Consider the following 17,990-nt stretch of genomic DNA (forward strand, 5'->3'; position numbering starts at 1 on the left):
TTCTGTAGTTTGTGCTGTTGTTTTTTCCACTAGACACATTTTTTTAAGAATCTCGAGTAAATAGCTACATAGCACATAGTAAGAAACAGGTTCATTGCATTTGCTTTGGGAGTCGTGGTAATTTGCTTAGTGGCAAGCAGGAGAAATGTGCAAAATCCTTTGCACACAAAAATAAATCAATGTACAAATCATTGTCTTATGTGCAAACAAATCTACATTTTGCACGAATGCCCACTGAAGACAAAACATTTAGGCATTGATATGCAATCGCAAATACATCAATACAGATACTTCTGTACATACAGTAGAATTATAGTGAATAGAAAATGAAGTGAGAGGTGGGAACCCACTATATGTTTGTCTTTTTGCAAACACTTTCACAACATATATCTACGAAGTGAGTAAGTACTCATGCCAAAACAAAAACAACGTTCTAAGCATGCAGTCTAAGAACCGACAGTCTAAGAACCGACAGATTTAAATCAAACAGCAAAGGTCAACATTCATTCGGTAACAATCTCTGCACCCTCTCTTCATGACACCAAGGTTGCATCCCAAATGGCACCGTATTGAATAAAAAGTGCACCATTTTTTACCAGAGCCCTATAGGCCCTGGTCAAAAGTAGTGCACTATATAGGGAATAGGGTGCCATTTGGGACAGACAAAAACACTATCCCATGCGGCCGGCGCAGCCTACACAAAGTCAGTTGTGAAGGTGGTCCACCGTACACACAGCTCTTAAGCACCTCGCTGTACAGTACATCCACAGGTCCGATGAGTCACTATGATACAGTAAGAAGGGAAATGCATATCTAATGCTCCTTCGAATGGAAAAGCAGTAGCTCAAGAAAAGTATACATTTTACATGAGAGACAGACGGGGACAATATGACAGTAGGCCAGAGCAGTAGTTCCTATCCAGAGGCATTGATGTAGAGCTGACTCTGCAGGATGTAGTCGATGACTGTCTGGTTCAGGTAGTCCACCACATGGCCGTCCCCGTGCTGCAGGGCCAGTCTGATAGAAGGGACATAGAATTAGAATGTGATATGGGAACAGCTTAGTTCAACTAGAGGCGGTTTCCCAGGAGTAGACTAAGCCTAGTCCTGGACAAAACAGTAAGCTTAATGGAGAATATCCATTGAAAAAGCTTTTTAGTCTAGTACTATATGCTTAATCTGTTTCCGGGAAACAGCCTCCTAATGTTTAGCAAATGTTTTGGTTATACCTAAGCGCCACTAAACAGCTACTGAAGTGGTACATTAAAGGGAAAATCCACTCAAAAACTATCTTTTGGTATTTTGCATCATCATGATGATGTGGCAAGTGACACTTGGCTTCTTGAAAGTCCAATATCTTGAAATCTTGAGCTTTGACATGCAAAACATTTTGGAATTGTATCAACATTGGACTATTGAAAAAAATAGCTAAAGATGGTTTTTGAGTGGATTTTCCCTTTGAGAGATACATATTTGTGAAAAAGAACCAAACTTTACCAGAGTGCACAGTGAATAAAAGACAGTAGATTCTATAATTAGGTATTATTATTTATTAAATAGGCCTAACGGAGGCCAAAAATAGGATGGTTGCTAACTTATAATTCACATTTACCTGCTCTTGGTTGAGCTGACAATGGACATAGGGTGGTTGGCATCGTCTTTTACTACTGTGATGTTATCCTGGAAAAAACACACAGAGAGAAAGTTTTACATGTTATAAAATAAATAAAATGGATATTTATAATTTTCTATGGTACAGAGTTGGTACCATGTTAAGACATGAACATAATAAGCTTTAACAGATTACATTATCAAGCTTATTGGGTTTCCACTTTTGACCAAGCTCATGACTCATATAGGCTCATAATGTAGATACTACCTTGTTCTTGCGCAGCACAGAGGAATGGTTCATTATCCTCTCTGTATCAACTCCATCCCGAGGCACAACAACAATCCCAAAGTCTCCCACAATCACCTCCATCTGCAAACCATTTGTATGACACATTGCAGTATTGCCTTATAATGCTGATTAAATGGGTCACTGTAATAGTTATGGTAAAGTGTCTCGGATGCAACATTATGCATATTAGGGTATTAAATAATTATCATTCATGTCCCTATGTGGAGACTGGATAGATTAAAATGTCAACATTATTCAAAAACATTAGTCTTCCAGTGTCCCCTTCGGCCTCTTTAGAGGCCTTACTATGTCTGCTTAGAACTTCAGGGCAAGCCATTAGGACAAGTATGTACTGTATACTATGTAAAGTATGAAAATAACTAGGGAAAAAAACTAAAAGTGTTATTATTTTCTGTGAGAATGACAGTCTTACAACAGACTTAAGAAGACAGGGAAGTGAAAGAGCGAGAGGGCATACTTACATCACTGTCTTTCCATAAGCCAGGGATGCAGAATGACTCCAGAAGATCACTGCCACACAGAAGCAAGATGCGCAACTCTGGACAATAGACATGAAGACAGAAATTAGACACCCAATAAACAAAAAGTACATGGATAAGATAACTTCCTGTTCAATTATTCAATAATGAAAGTTATTTTGGTTTGTGAAGGGAAAATATAATGACCCAAGTTAAAAGCTTTTGTATTCTGACAATATACAGTCGGTATGCAATATTGGTAATACATCAATCTTATGGAGACATACAAAAGAGTGTTAACTCACCAATTTCCTCATATCGCATTGCAGTACCAAGGTTGGCATTTTCATCTTTTGATATAAAATAAATAAAGATAAAATAAAGGGTTATTAATCAATCATTGTGAACTTACTGTACCATACAATTACAAATGTATGATTGTCAGGAAGTTGCTTGTGTAGCATACTACTTACCCACAAAGGTAAAACGATCAATGTGGGGGCGAACACAGCAAATTTTGCCCAAGCTCTCGCTCATCTTCCCCCAAAGCTTAACTGTTTATGTATGAGGAAGCAAACATCAGACATTTTCTAGTAGCAAATTACATCCATTGAAGAAGTTATAGAAAGCAAACAATCCATTTTTAGTACATTACAACAACCTTTCCTCCTTCTCATCAATCATAATTTATATTTCACTTTCTGAGCTCTTTATTGTTAACCTAATGAAAATGGCACGAATGAGATCTGAAAGACATTTGTGTAGTATATATGTACATGATCCCTCACTGGCAGAGGGCTTGTTGTTCATTGTGTTGTGGTTCTGATAGATGGCAGTCTGAGTCTCATTCTGTGGTTGGCCGATCACTGGAGTTGTGGACGGTGTGTTCACATTGGACAGAATGCACCCTGTGACTCTCTGTGGAAAGAAAAAAAAAATTACATTTAAAAAATATATATAACCTTTATTTAACTAGGCAAAATACCATGATTGACACCTTCCGTCCCGTTAAATGGCATTTGATCCAGCTTAGGTCAGCACCACAAATAGATTGCCCACATTCTGATGGAAGGATTTGTCACATATTACAGCAGTGGTTTGATATACTGTAGTGTTCTAAATACGGTAATGTTTTGTTGCCATGGAAACAATTGCAGCATACAGTAATGTTATAGGCTATTTCTAAAAACAGTTCAAATTGCCCTCAGTCTTTATTCATATTTCCACCACACACTTCAACTAGCTAGTGGGCCGTGCATGAATGTATCATCTATGAATAAGTTCCATACACAGTAGCTAATTCTGTTGCATCCAATGTAGGCTACCTTGAACTCTCCTCTCTGAACTACCACAATTTTATCTTGATATTATCCTTCACTGCTAAATGTACAGCTCATGCAATACACAAAGCCGCAGGAGAAGAGGTGCTGAGGGTGCCCCTGATAAATCAAAAAAATATACAGTACCAGTCAAAAGTTTGGACCCACCTACTCATTCAAGGGCTTTTCTTTATTTTTACTTTTTAATAATAGTGGATAATAGTGAACACATCAAACTACGAAATAACACACATGGAATCATGTAGTAACCAAAAAAGTGTTAAACAAATCTAATTATATTTGAGATTTGAGATTCTTCAAAGTAGCCACCCTTTGCCAGCTTTGCACACTCTTGGTATTATCTCAACCAGCTTCACCTGGAATGCTTTGCCAACAGTCTTGAAGGATTTCCCACATATGCGTAGCTCTTGTTGGCTGCTTTTCCTTCACTCTGCGGTCCAATTCATCTCAAACCATCTCAATTGTGTTGAAGTCGGGTGATTGTGGAGGCCAGGTCAGCTGATGCAGCACTCCATCACTCTCCTTTTTGGTCAAATAGCCCTTACACAGCCTGGAGGTGTGTTGGGTCATTGTCTTGTTGAAAAACAAATGATTGTCCCACTAAGCGCAAACCAGATGGGATGGCATATCGCTGCAAAATGCTGTGGTATCCATGCTGGTTAAGTGTGCCTTGAATTCTAAATAAATCACTGACAGCGTCACCAGCAAAGCACCCCCACACCATCACACCTCCATGCTTCACGGTGGGAAACACACATGCGGAGATAATCTGTTCACCTACTCTGCGTCTCACAAAGACAAATTTGGACTCATCAGACCAAAGGACAGACTTCCACCAGTCTAATGTCCATTGCTTGTGTTTCTTGGACCAAGCAAGTCTCTTCTTCTTATTGGTGTCCTTTAGTAGTGGTTTCTTTGCAGCAATTCGACAATGACAGCCTGATTCAGGCAGTCTCCTCTGAACATTTGATGTTGAGATGTGTCTGTTACTTGAACTCTATGAAGCATTTGGGCTGCAATTTCTGAGGCTGGCAGCTCTAATGAACTTATTCTCTGCAGCAGAGGTAACTCTGGGTGTTCCTTTCCTGTGGCGGTCCTCATGAGAGCCAGTTTCATCATAGTGCTTGATGGTTTTTGCGGCTGTACTCAAAGAAACTTTCAAAGTTCTTGAAATTTTCCGGTTTGACTGACCTTCATGTCTAAAAGTAATGATGGACTGTTGTTTGTCTTTGCTTATCTGAGCTGTTCTTGCAATAATATGGATTTGGTATTTTACCAAATAGGGCTATCTTCTGTATACCACCCATACCTTGTCACTGTAACGATGTGCGCTGAGAGTCGGGAAGCAAGTTCAGGGAGTGAGTGTTTTAATAAATAAATGCAACATAATACAAAACAAGGAACACAAACAACGCACAGACATGAAACAGAAACAATGACGCCTGGGGAAGGAACCAAAGGGAGTGACATATATAGGGCAGGTAATCGAGGAAGTGATGGAGTCCAGGTGAGTGATGACACGCAGGTGCGTGTAACAATGGTGACAGGTGTGCGCCATCACGAGCAGCCTGGTGACCTTGAGGCCGGAGAGGGAGCACATGTGACAGTCACAACACAACTGATTGGCTCAAACACATTAAGGAAAGAAATTCCACAAATGTACTTTTAACAAGGCACACCTGTTAATTGAAATGCACTCCAGGTGACAACCTCATGAAACTGGTTGAGAGAATGCCAAGAGTGTGCAAAGCTGTCATCAAAACAAAGGGTGGCTACTTTCTCAAATATACAATTTTGTTTTACACTTTTTTGGTTAATACATGATTCCATATGTGTTATTTCATAGTTTTGATGTCTTCACTATTATTCTACAATGTAGAAAATAGTACAAATAAAGAAAAACCCTTGAATGAATAGGTGTGTCCAAACTTTTGACTGGTACTGTATATAACATTTAAAAAATGATATACATACTTTTTCCCGGTCACAAAATGAGTGAACTAGGCCTTCATTAGTCCTGTATTAGTAGAGAAAAATACTCCCCAGCCTGAACCCCCCCCCCCCCCCCCCCCCACGCCCCCCAACCCCGGCTTACCTTCATGAGGTCACGATGATGCTCCAGCACGCTGCATGTAGTCTGCCATGTGTCCTGGTAGCACTCCCAGGGATCCACTCTGCAGGAAAATAACACATGATAGATGAACAGCTGTGCATTTCTGGGCCCCTATTCACAAAGCATCTCTGAGTAGGAGTACTGATCTAGGATCAGGTCCCTCCTGTAGATTCATCATAACCTAAACGGCAAAACTGATCCTAGAACAGCACTCCTACTCACGCTTTATGAATACGTGCCCTGATCTCTATCCTTTTCATTAGTAGGGTAATAGAACTGATGAAAATGCACATCTGCTAAATACCTCACACATCATGTCTTGATAATAACATTGCCAGAAAAACATCCTGTCTCAAAGGACAAATAGAGAAAGTGATATCATCCTGTCTACTGACAATGATACCTATATTAACCTGGTCTATGTCCCAAATGGCACCCTATTCCCTATATAGTGCACAATGGAAGTGGTCAGATGACACGGATACTACACTACAGGACTGTTTTGCTAGCACAGACTGGAATGTGTTCCAGGATTCATCCAATGGCATTGAGGAGTACACCACCTCAGTCATCGGCTTCATCAATAAGTGCATTGACGACGTCGTCCCCACAGTGACTACACGTACATATCCCAACCAGAAGCCATGGATTACAGGCAACATCCACATCGAGCTAAAGGCTAGAGCTGCCGCTTTCAAGGAGTGGGAGACTAATCCGGGCGCGTATAAGAAATCCCGCTATGTCCTGCTACAAACCATCAAACAGGCAAAGTGTCAATACAGGATTAATATTGAATCCTACTACACCAACTCTGACGCTCGTCGGATGTGGCAGGGCTTGAAAACTATTACGGACTACAAAGGGAAACCCAGACGCGAGCTGCCCAGTGACATGAGCTTACCAGATGAGCTAAATGCCTTTTATGCACGCTTTGAGGCAAGCAACACTGAAGCATGCATGAGAGCACCAGCTGTTGTGGATGACTGTGTGATAACGCTCTCGGTAGCCGATGTGAACAAAACCTTTGAACAGGTCAACATTCACAAAACCGCTGGGCAGACGGTTTACCAGGACGTGTACTCAAAGCATGCGCGGACCAACTGTCAAGTGTCTTCACTGACATTTTCAACCTATTCCTGACAAAGTCTGTAATACCTACATGTTTCAAGCAGACCACCATAGTCCCTGTGCCCAAGGAAGCGAATGTAACCTGTCTAAATGATTACCGCCCCGTGGCACTCACATCGGTAGCCAGGAAGTGCTTTCAAAGGCTGGTCATGGCTCACATCAACAGCATCCTCCCGGACATCCTAGACCCACTCCAATTCGCATACCGCCCCAACAGATCCACAGATGATGCAATCTCAATCGCACTCCACACTGCCCTTTCCCACCTGGACAAAAGAAACACCTATGTGAGAATGCTGTTCTTTGACTTCAGCTCGGTTTTCAACACCATAGTGCCCACAAAGCTCATCACTAAGCTAAGGACTCTGGGACTAAACACCTCCCTCTGCAACTGGATTCTAGACTTTCTGACTGTCCGCCCCCACGTGGTAAGAGTAGGCAACAACGTCTGCCACGCTGATCCTTAACACTGGGGCCCCTCAGGGGTGTGTACTTAGTCCCCTCCTGTATTCACTGTTCACCCACGACTGCGTGGCCAAACACGACTCCAACACCATCATTAAGTTTGCTGACGACACAACAGTGGTAGGCCTGATCACCAACAACGATGAGACGATCTATAGGGAAGAGGTCAGAGAACTGGCAGTGTGGTGCCAGGACAAAAACCTCCCCCTCAATGTGAGCAAGACTAAGGAGCTGATTGTGGACTACAGGAAAAGGCGGGCCGAACAGGCCCCTATTAACATTGATGGGGCTGTAGTGGAGCAGGTCAAGAGTTTCAAGTTCCTTGGTGTCCGCAAGCGGTACCGGAGCGCCAAGTCTAGGACCAAGAGGCTCCTCAACAGCTTATACCCCCAAGCCATAAGACTGCTGAACAATTAATAAAATTGCCACCAGACAATTTACATTGACCCCCCCCCCGTTCCCTTGTGTACACTGCTGCTACTCGCTGTTTATTATCTATGCATAGACACTTCACCTACATGTTCAAAGTACCTCAACTAACCTGTACCCCTGCACACTGACTCAGTACCAGTGCCCCCTGTATATAACCTCATTATTGTTATTCTTATTGTGTTACTTTTTTATTATTACTTTTTATTTTAGTCTACTTGGTAAATATTTTCTTAACTCTTCTTGAACTGCACTGTTGCTTAAGGGCTTGTAAGTAAGCATTTCACGGTAAAGTCTACACTTGTTGTATTCGGCGCATGTGACAAATAAAGTTTGATTTGATTTGTACAAAAGCAGTGCAGAATGTAGGGAATAGGGTGCCATTTGGGACTCAGCCTTGTTGTTCTGGGCAGATAGCCACTGACTCACCTGATCCAGTCGGAAGACTGTACTGCCAGTTGACACATGGTGAGACGATGTCTGCTGGGGACGAGGCCCTGTGAACACATGGTGGGATTGATAAAGCTTTCAACCAGTCATTGTGTTCATTGTGTGTGTCACATTGTGTGCACCCTATTCCCTATATAGCACACTATATCTGGTAAAAAGTAGTGCCCTATGTTGGGAATAGGGTGCCATTTACAACTCATACATTGTGTTTATTCAATTTATTGTATGTCTCTGCATGGTAATCCACTGGTTTGACATGTTTTATTTGTGAGGAATATAAAATGCACATAAAATTCATGATCTGACTGAAACGGCATTTCTCCTACATTTATTATTCATGTTTTCTGTTTCTTATAGAGAGAGAAACTGGGAAAAGCTTTTCATTCATTCCAGAAACGGCTCGGGAGAATAGATGACGATAGTATTAGAGGTGGTTTATGTAATCTGAATGCAACATGAACACTTACACAGGAGGACCACACAAAAAGGTCACACAAAAAGGTCACATTCATAAAAATAACCACAAGCTATCACTACTGTGCGTCATTACTGTAATTATACTCATGTCAGTCATATAAGATTAGGGGATTCTTTGTTAGTTACTCGAACTTCATAGATACCAAACAAAGCCGTCTGGGAATATACTGTTAAAGAAGTTCTTACCGGTTTGCCATAGGAGTCATGTACAGGTGAAATGATACCCCCAATCACAATGAACTTCCCTGTTTTGTGCAGGTATTCTCTGGCTTTTTCTGTAAAAGCAGATACAGTATGTAACTGTCAACATACTTATCATAGTTCATAGTGTGCACAATATTACAGTTTTAATCAGGTAACCTGTTTGCCATCAGCAAACCCAAAAATAAATTAAGCCTGGTTTGCCAGTATACATGCAATTTAATTTGTACATAATATCTCCAGGGAGACCAATAAAATTATTCCAGAAACCATGCTTTAGTCTAGGCTACAAATTAAGTCTATAATAACAGTTGTTTTCAATTGGAAGTTGATTGATGAGAACTTTTTGTTTCGACCACAGGGCAAGAATTAATCTATTCATCTATTCACTCTGTTGTTGTGGAGTAACGTTACTGCCTGCATGCCACTAATAGAGAAACTCATTATATGAGTCCTCTTCAAGCAAGCCTGTCTGTGGAAACTTACTGAAGACTATATGTTGCAAGTATACCAGCTCAAAGTGTATGATGTACAATGCCTGTGCAAATTGAGCAGAGCCACTACAGATAGAGTCATATACATTAATATGATTAGAGAATGTATTATTCATGCAAGAAGACGGGGTATGAGAGAGGAAAGTAAGAAAGCTATGTTTTGAGTCGAATGTTAATGAGAAAGTCAGAAATCTGGGGTTGCCCTCCAAATCAGATGGATTGAGGCAACAAAAAAAAGAAACCAAGGCTGCGTCCTAAATAGCACCCTATTCTCTATGTAGTGTGCTACTTTTGACCAGGGACCATAGGCCTCTGGTCAAAAGTAGTGCACTATATAGGAAATAGAGTGCCATTTGCAACACAGACAAGGGTTTTAGTGAAGACATGCAACTATTGAATGAGGTGATAATGAGCTACAAGCGTCTCACCCTCACATTCTCAAGAGAATCACAATTCTTCTCAACAATGACTTGAAAAATAGATTAAACTGAATAACTATTGAAATGCATGATCTGACACCATCCACAACTTTTCATATTCAGTAGTCCTAGTCCTTGATATATGCATGTATTTGCTTCATCACTTTCTGTTCTTTCGTGTAATCCTGCTGTGAGTCAGAAGGCCTCACTGGGGAGTTTCCATTGCTCCCTATGAGCAACTACAGTACTTTCATTTTTCCAGAACTGCCACTCCAAGGCATACAGAGAGGTGGTGTGAAAAATAGGTCATGGAAACATGGATGCTTTCCCCCTCTGCCCCATAATATTCTAGGTTCACTTACTACTGCTGCAGCATAATGATTTCACTCAATCTATTCTAATGACTATCTCTTAGGATTTTGTTATTTTTCAGGGTACTAGCCTATGGTGTACCCTAACTTTGGATGACGGTCATTTAACTATCTTTTATGATAATGGTTTGTATTATAAAATAGAGTACTTTACTAGTTATTCTGTGATTGTTTACGTCAATATACTGATGCAACTGGCTGGCTGTTGAAATGTGAAATATCCCTAATTGTGGCACTGTGCCATTACTGACTTGTGTGTACTGGATCAGTAGCCTAATATTTAAAGCAACAAGAAAACCATGATGAAATAGTCCACAGATATTTAATTGACGAAATGTCCGTTGAAAACTGATAACATTTAAGGCAAAGACAATAACGCAATTGCCTCAATGGATCAATCAAATTGCAAGTCTGCAGTCACAGAACATGAAAAAGAAAGGATATACAGGACCACACATATGTCAAAAATGAGAAAATATTTAGTCAAGAGATTTAGATTTGCCATTTGTGTTGCCTTGATATTTTGCTGCATTTCCATGAATTGGTGAATACCTGTTGTGTTTAGCCGATTGTTTTACATTATTGCTCGGCTGCACAGTAAGATTGATTGTATGCTATTACGATTTGAGATACAATTTCTCATTCGTTATGAGTGACGCAGTATGTGCTATCAGGCAACCAATGCCCAAACATGCTCAAGATGCCCCTGTGTCCAGTGGCTCAACATCCGTATACTGCAATACATTCTCAAAATAGCCTAGCCTACTTTTTCCAAATCCATTTGCTATTGTTTTTAGGGCTGGTCGGGCTATGCAGCATACACCAACGTAGACTACACTGAAATGATACTGTGCGTTCAATATAGTAATAATAACCTGTAGATGGAACGGTTCTGGTGTTAATTCATGTAATTATTTTAAACATACGTGGTGTTCAAAAACACACAGCAAAATAAAGACCCCCACGTGAAATTCAATGATAAGACTTTAACTTAATTGACATAATCATATTTCCGTCACTGAGGCCGTCGCCCATTTCAGCACCCCCCTCGTGGACAGCAAATACCATAAAGGTCTATGGCAAAACGCCTACCCAACATCACCCAATTCTGATATTATAATACTGATATATAGGTTAATTGCCATAGTAATGTAGACCCCTGAACGCCTTCTCATTCTTAAACTAATATCCTACCCACAACATCTGGGGCACCAAACATCCCTTCAAAATATACAGAAGAACGCATTGGTAATGCTTACCAAACATATGAATGTGTCCTTTAGTGATGGGGTTAAAACTTCCACATGACAGCAAAATAACGTGCGTTTTAGTGTTGTCCGTCATGATATGATTGGATATGAGTCTCTTTTTCTGCAACTACCGATTTGTTCTTCTTTGTTTTGCTGTTAGCGACCGCAGAGAGAGGCGAGGTTCATTTGGATGCGGCAGTATCCAAGTCTCCTCGCAGGATACAGAGCGTCACTGCACTCTATATTAAAGGCACAGGACCAAAGGCACTCACAGCACTGGGCATTTGAAAATGTTTGATTTTACAATACAATTTAAAACAATAGGTAGGCTACATTGGCTTTTATTATAGACTTAGTGTATGTAGCCTCTGGCAAATTTGCCACATAATGGGGCAAGCCACTGATCGAAATGTTTCTTCCGTTTTTAATTAGACCTACTACTCCAGTATTAATTTGCTTCTGACTCGAGTAGCCTAGACGGTTTAGACATGAGATTAAGTGAGAACACTGAACTAACTGTTGTTAAAAGGGCTGATGGCCTTAGTCTTATAGGCTTACCTTAAGTGAAAACTCCACTCAAAAACTATATATTTGTATTTTTTTTATTAGTCCACTGTTAATACAGTCCCAAAATGTTTTGAATGTCAGCAGTCAAGTTTTCAAGATATTGGACATTCAAGAAGCAAAGTGTCACTTTGTCACAAAATGCATAATTTGATGTGGCAAGTGGGTTTTCCTTTAATGTAAAGAACATTCCATCCTTTCTGCGCTGGCACTATACCCTCAAGTTGCAGTTATGGTTTGTGTGGCCCATGGACAATTTACCATCATAATAATAATAATTAGGCCTATACATTTGCTGTGATAGCTGTACATAATAGACAGTATATGACCCTATCATGCATTTAAAAATTCAACAAATAATTGAGTTAATGTTAATTGGTTATATAGTGAAATTAAACGTATTTTCCTCATAGACTCCATGAATGTGAGTGTAGACTACCATGTTCTCTTTAAAATTGGTCTGGTCTTGGGCTCCCTGGTGCTGTGCTCGCCCCATAACAGCAGGGTCGCTGGTTCAAGCCCCATTCTGGCTGTTCCGAATTTGATTTGTCTTTTAATCACTACACTGGTGGCAGAGGTGGGATAATTCTGCTGTCTTTTTAAGGTTGTGATCCCCTGTTGTGTTCCCCTGTTCGCATTGGGGTTGGCTGTGTGCAGTATTGCAACCTCCCTGTTGTGAACGAGCATAGACCTAATATATCTGCCAAGAGGTCAGGACCATTATGTCAAAGTTGACTCGACTTGTGATGTGAAAAAGGCAATCGAACTGTAAATGTCTGGGTGATTCCATTCTAGTATAGCCTATAATTAACCTCTTAGTTAACCTAGTTAGCCTAGGTTAGGCTAGGTACATTTTGATAATTTTCCTAATTCCGCCCAAGGCAATTGAGATCAGAATGGATATATTATTGTAGGTCAGTGTGACCGCGAAGCAGACTCACTGGCTTGAAACAAAACTTGACCATACCTTGTGCCGCTCACAATTTGCATGGTGTACATTTACCACGTTCAAAACAACTCAGGAACTCGGACATTCCGACTTGGAAACTCGTAGAAGGATTAGGTCAGAGTTTCCCACTCGGAAAGTCTCAGAATCAACCAATAGGAAGCTCTACACAAATACCGTACGCAAATTTTTAACTCAGAGGTTTTTGAGTTTCAGAGTTGTCAAGAACGCAGCAACTGGGCCGGTGGCTCTGTTAGTGACAGAGTGACGAACAATATGGCGCCGGGAGTAGCTCTTGCTTTTGGACCAGTCGTTGTCTAAAGACCGGCGATCGGACAGGATGAACCTCTGCGCCCAATATTTACGGTAAATTAGAAATTCTACATTTTATACGTTTTTTTTTTCTTCTCACCTACTGCTTAATCTTATTTGTGTTATCGCCATAAATGTCCGTTCTGTCTAGCTAATTAGCCAGCAGCGTTAGCTAGCAACGCACAACAGGAAAACGCGTTATTTGAGCTAGCAGCTAACGTTACCTATTTGAACGAAATTTCACTAAAGATGCCATCCTTGTTGTTTATTCGTGTAAAAAACGTATGTGACTGTGATTAGGGTCAGTTATTAGCATGTTAGTGAGCTAAAGTACACAGTAGTTTTTCGAGCTCGCGGGTAACGTTAGGATGACTAGTTAACGTTAGCTTGCTCGGCCGATACGATAACACGTTAGCCAAGTTTTTACTAACCATTATGGTTATTTCCATAGCGAAGGAATGTAAGTAGTATGTGTCGTAAGGAAAATGGATAGCTAGCTAACGTTACTAAGTTAATTCTCGAGCGCGTTACTTAGCGAACGGATAACTAGTTTAATCATAGGCTGCCGTTAGCTAGCTAACCTAGTAGCGCCCCTGCCCTTGTTTGGTAGTTAGCTAACGTTAGCCTGCAGGGCATGTCGTTTTTAGCTTGGTAGCTAGTTAGCTAATGGATGTCAACCTGAGTCCGGATGTCTACCATTTAACTAGCTAAACTGGATTAGTTAGCTAACGTTAGTCACTGCAGTGAACCTTTCTGTCCACATTGATTACTAACAATAATTTTTTTAAATGGCTGGCTACATGGGCCTTGGCTTTAGCCAAACGTTACCTAGCAGCTCAGACTAGTGTCAGTGACATTGGATTATCCAGGCAAGGATGTTGTAAATCAAACGCCAAGTAAAATCAGCAAGCCAAATGTAACCATAGATTCATCCACTATAATCAATCTAAAATCGTAGCCAGCCAGCGACTGGTGACAGTTTTTGGCTAACGCTAGATTAAATTTGGTATACATGCATTCCAGTTTGGCCTGTTTGAGTGCGAGTTTGCAGGATTGACACTTCACTGTGCATGTCTCACGAAATTAAACCAATAATTTGCTGTTTTTATGAAAATATACAGGTCCTTTGTTATATCAGAGAGGAATTGGCTAATATTTGGTTAACAGATATTGGGATGTTAGAGCAAATCGTGGTTTAAGAAATACAGGAGCAGAAACACTTCACCCCCTACACTGGTAGCGTGAGCCCTGTATATTAGTATTCTTCATCCCTAGCCCGACCATTGAGCTACACGATGAAGGATAATAACAACAGTATATGGCCAATCTTGCTTAGTTTACGAGATACCAGTAGTATTGTATCATTTGAATGCATAGTAATCCAATAAAGCAGTCTATTGGCGATGGAAAGATGCGATCATGAGAAGTAGTATATTACATAAGACGAAAACATATGTATCCTCCTGTTTTCTGGCAAATAGTGCTCAGTTTCCATTGAAACTAGTAGTATCTGTAGTTTTTAGCCTATCCCTTTCCAGCATGTCAAACCACAAATACAATCTCCTGTTACATGTTTGATTGAATTTAGGAATTAGTGGCAGAGGACTAGCACACCCTGTCTTTAATCCCCATAGTTTTCATGTTAATCTTTTTAAATATCCAATACACTGATTTTAATTCATTATGGTTTATACTAGGTAGCGTTGTAAGATGTGGTTCTCAGTGGGTCTGTATTGATTGACTTAGCTTGCCGCCTCTTTTGTTTGTTTACAACCAAGCAGGCAGGCAGAGGCCCTGAAGGCTGACATGACAGGTATGTTCACACCTCAAATTTGGGCTTGCTTTGTTTTAATCCACAACCCCTGCATATAGAGTATGAATTGCAGACAGTATTGCTTTTGATAATATATTCTCTTAATGTCGAAAGTTTTGTTCTTGAAAGCTTTTATACTTGTCTGTTTTTGGATGTTGATAAGCCCCACAGGGACAGGGACAGGGATTGCATATTAATTTGTCATATTCTGCATATGTATCCCATGGTATCTATGAATAGTCTCACTGTTGTAGGCCTATTTGATGAAGGATGTTTAGCCTATAGAAATATAATCTCATTCTAGTGGTTTAGTCTGTACCGTAATCCATCTGAAGTGTATAAAAGATCAGTGAGTGTCATCTTTTCCCCTAGATTTTAAGCTTGGTGCATCAGAGGTCTGGACTTCAAGGCAAGCGCTTCAGGACTTGTACCAGAAGATGCTGGTGACTGATCTGGAGTATGCTTTGGACAAGAAAGTGGAGCAAGATCTGTAAGCCCCAGTTGACATTACATTGATTATGTTATGAAACCGATTAGCCTGCCTACTACTATCGCTTCTCTTGCTAGGTCTAGGGGTCTTAGTCTTGCTTCCTAACAATTAGATGGTCCTCAATTATACAATTATATTTGTAAGACTGCAAGACAACTATAAAGACGGTAGATAAGTTTAGTGAGTCAGCTTGCGTTCAAGCACAATACAACTGTTGTATTGTTGGAATTAGATTGATTATCATCAGCTGTTTGATTAAACTAAAAGGTATTTGATTTCCTCTATTTTTCAGCTGGAACCATGCTTTTAAAAATCAAATAACAACACTACAGAGTCAAGCCAAGAACCGAGCCAACCCCAATAGAAGTGAGGTGCAGGCCAATCTGTCCCTATTTCTCGAGGCAGCTAGTGGATTCTACACACAAGTAAGTTGCAACTACAACGTAGCCTAACTAGGGCTGGTACAATTGCCATATAACTGCGTAACCGATGTTTATGGTTGAAGACAGTTATGAAAATAAAATGTCATAACCATAAAAACAAGTGTGTGTGTGTACACATACACACAGTATATTCAGACCCCTTTACTTTTTCCACATTTTGTTACAATACAGCCTAATTCTAAAATTTATTAAATTGTTTTTCCCCCTTCATCAATCAACACACAACACCCCATAATGACAAAGCAAAAAACAAACAAACAAAAAACTTAATGTATGTGTGTGTTTATATAAAAAAGTGCTGCAGAGATGGTTGTCCTTCTGGAAGGTTCTCCCATCTCCACAGAGGAACTCTGGAGCTGTCAGAGTGACCATCGTGTTCTTTGTCACATCCCTGACCAAGGCCCTTCTCCACCGATTGCTCAGTTTGGCCTAGCGGCCAGCTCTAGAAAGAGTCTTGGTGGTTCCAAACGTATTTAATTTAAGAATGATGGAGGCCACTGTGTTCTTGGGGACCTTCAATGCTGCAAAAATTTAACTTTGTCATTGTGGCGTGTTGTGTGTAGATTGAGAATTTAAAAAAAAATCAATTTTAGAATACGACTAACGTAACAAAATTTGGAAAAAGTCAAAGGGTCTGAATATTTTCCGAATGCACTGGATAGTGTATGTTCATCAGAAATTCAAATGATGTTTGAAACTTATTTATTTATTACGTTTATTTGAACAGGGAACAATATACAACATAAGTCACAAGCTTGATGTATTCATTGCGTGCTATGAATATGGGACCAAATACTGACACTTTTTACTACTTTAATACACAATACACAAATACACCTTAAAATGAAGGGACTATATATACCTGATATGGATGAAAATACCCCCAAATTAAAGCTGGCAGCTTTAACTCCAGTCATTGTATAATTTAAAATCCAAAGTTCTGGAGTACAGAGCCAAAACAACAAGAAATGTCACTGTCCTGATACCTTTGTAGCTTCCTGTCTAAACATGAAAACATTATATACAAAAGAACAGCATTCATACATCAGACATTTAATAACGGAAGTCAGGACAGACATGTTTCAAAACTGGGGTCAACACATTACACATGAAATTATATTTGAAGATCTACAATGTGAAAATGACGCAGAACTCGGCTGCTCTTAATAATACTTGATCCTGGCCTCTAACAGTTACTACAGGAGCTGTGTACCGTGTTCAACGTGGACTTGCCTTGCCGTGTGAAGTCATCTCAGCTTGGAATTATCAGCAATAAACAGACCAACACCAGCGCCATTGTAAAACCCCAACCCAGCTCTTGCTCTTATATCTGCCAGCATTGTCTCGTCCACCTCGGAGACATCGGTGAGTGTTGTCACATATTCGCTACAAAATAATTTAACTGTGCAGATCATTTTGTGGTCAAAGCAATGCTTTGAGGAGTTTTGCTTATATGCTACCCCCCCCCCTTCCAGCACGGTATCGCAACCAAACCAGCCAAGCGGAGTCCTATTACAGACACGCAGCTCAACTTGTCCCTTCAAATGGTAAGTACTTTATACAGAAGTTTTCCTGTACAGTATTTGTTTACTGACACACAGCATTAATGTGCTTTTTTCTTTCACCTGACGGGGAAATAATTTCAGTATATGAAGTCTTCTGTCAACCTGTTGATCTGTCAATGTCTCTCTTCCAACAGGTCAGCCTTACAATCAGCTGGCCATCCTGGCCTCCTCTAAAGGGGACCACCTCACAACGATATTCTACTACTGCAGGAGCATTGCCGTCAAGTTCCCTTTCCCTGCAGCCTCCACCAACCTGCAGAAAGCTCTCGCTAAAGCTGTTGAAAGGTATCATTGAGCATTTTTATTGTAGCCTCATTTCAACTGCTCTTTTGAAGATGTTTT

General features: G+C 40.3%; 2 protein-coding genes across 4 annotated transcripts in view; one reads left to right on the top strand and one right to left on the bottom strand.

Annotated features, from left to right (window-relative positions):
- Positions 1-873: 873 nt before the first annotated feature.
- LOC120019813 (nicotinamide/nicotinic acid mononucleotide adenylyltransferase 2-like) lies at positions 874-11,609 on the bottom strand. Its single transcript, XM_038963225.1, has 11 exons — positions 11,525-11,609; positions 8,967-9,055; positions 8,283-8,350; positions 5,814-5,892; positions 3,167-3,296; positions 2,852-2,932; positions 2,684-2,728; positions 2,382-2,458; positions 1,879-1,980; positions 1,612-1,679; positions 874-1,017 (listed from the first exon to the last, which is right to left on the bottom strand). The coding sequence occupies exons 1-11, from the start codon at positions 11,607-11,609 to the stop codon at positions 915-917; spliced, it is 927 nt and encodes a 308-aa protein (XP_038819153.1). The 3' UTR covers positions 874-914.
- Positions 11,610-13,266: 1,657 nt separating this feature from the next.
- smg7 (SMG7 nonsense mediated mRNA decay factor) overlaps positions 13,267-17,990 on the top strand; it is a 43,006-nt gene continuing 38,282 nt past the window's right edge. Inside the window, exons 1-7 of one of the 3 annotated variants that reach the window (XM_038963977.1) lie at positions 13,267-13,391; positions 15,116-15,150; positions 15,523-15,640; positions 15,933-16,065; positions 17,277-17,448; positions 17,559-17,630; positions 17,783-17,933. In XM_038963977.1, coding sequence (XP_038819905.1) covers positions 13,366-13,391; positions 15,116-15,150; positions 15,523-15,640; positions 15,933-16,065; positions 17,277-17,448; positions 17,559-17,630; positions 17,783-17,933 — 707 coding nt within the window. In that variant the 5' untranslated portion in view covers positions 13,267-13,365. The remainder of the gene's footprint in view (positions 13,392-15,115; positions 15,151-15,522; positions 15,641-15,932; positions 16,066-17,276; positions 17,449-17,558; positions 17,631-17,782; positions 17,934-17,990) is intronic. The other 2 variants (XM_038963975.1, XM_038963976.1) reach the window with 2 other exon arrangements.

The sequence above is a fragment of the Salvelinus namaycush genome, chromosome 25, assembly GCF_016432855.1.
Source record: "Salvelinus namaycush isolate Seneca chromosome 25, SaNama_1.0, whole genome shotgun sequence".
NCBI lineage: Eukaryota > Metazoa > Chordata > Actinopteri > Salmoniformes > Salmonidae > Salvelinus > Salvelinus namaycush.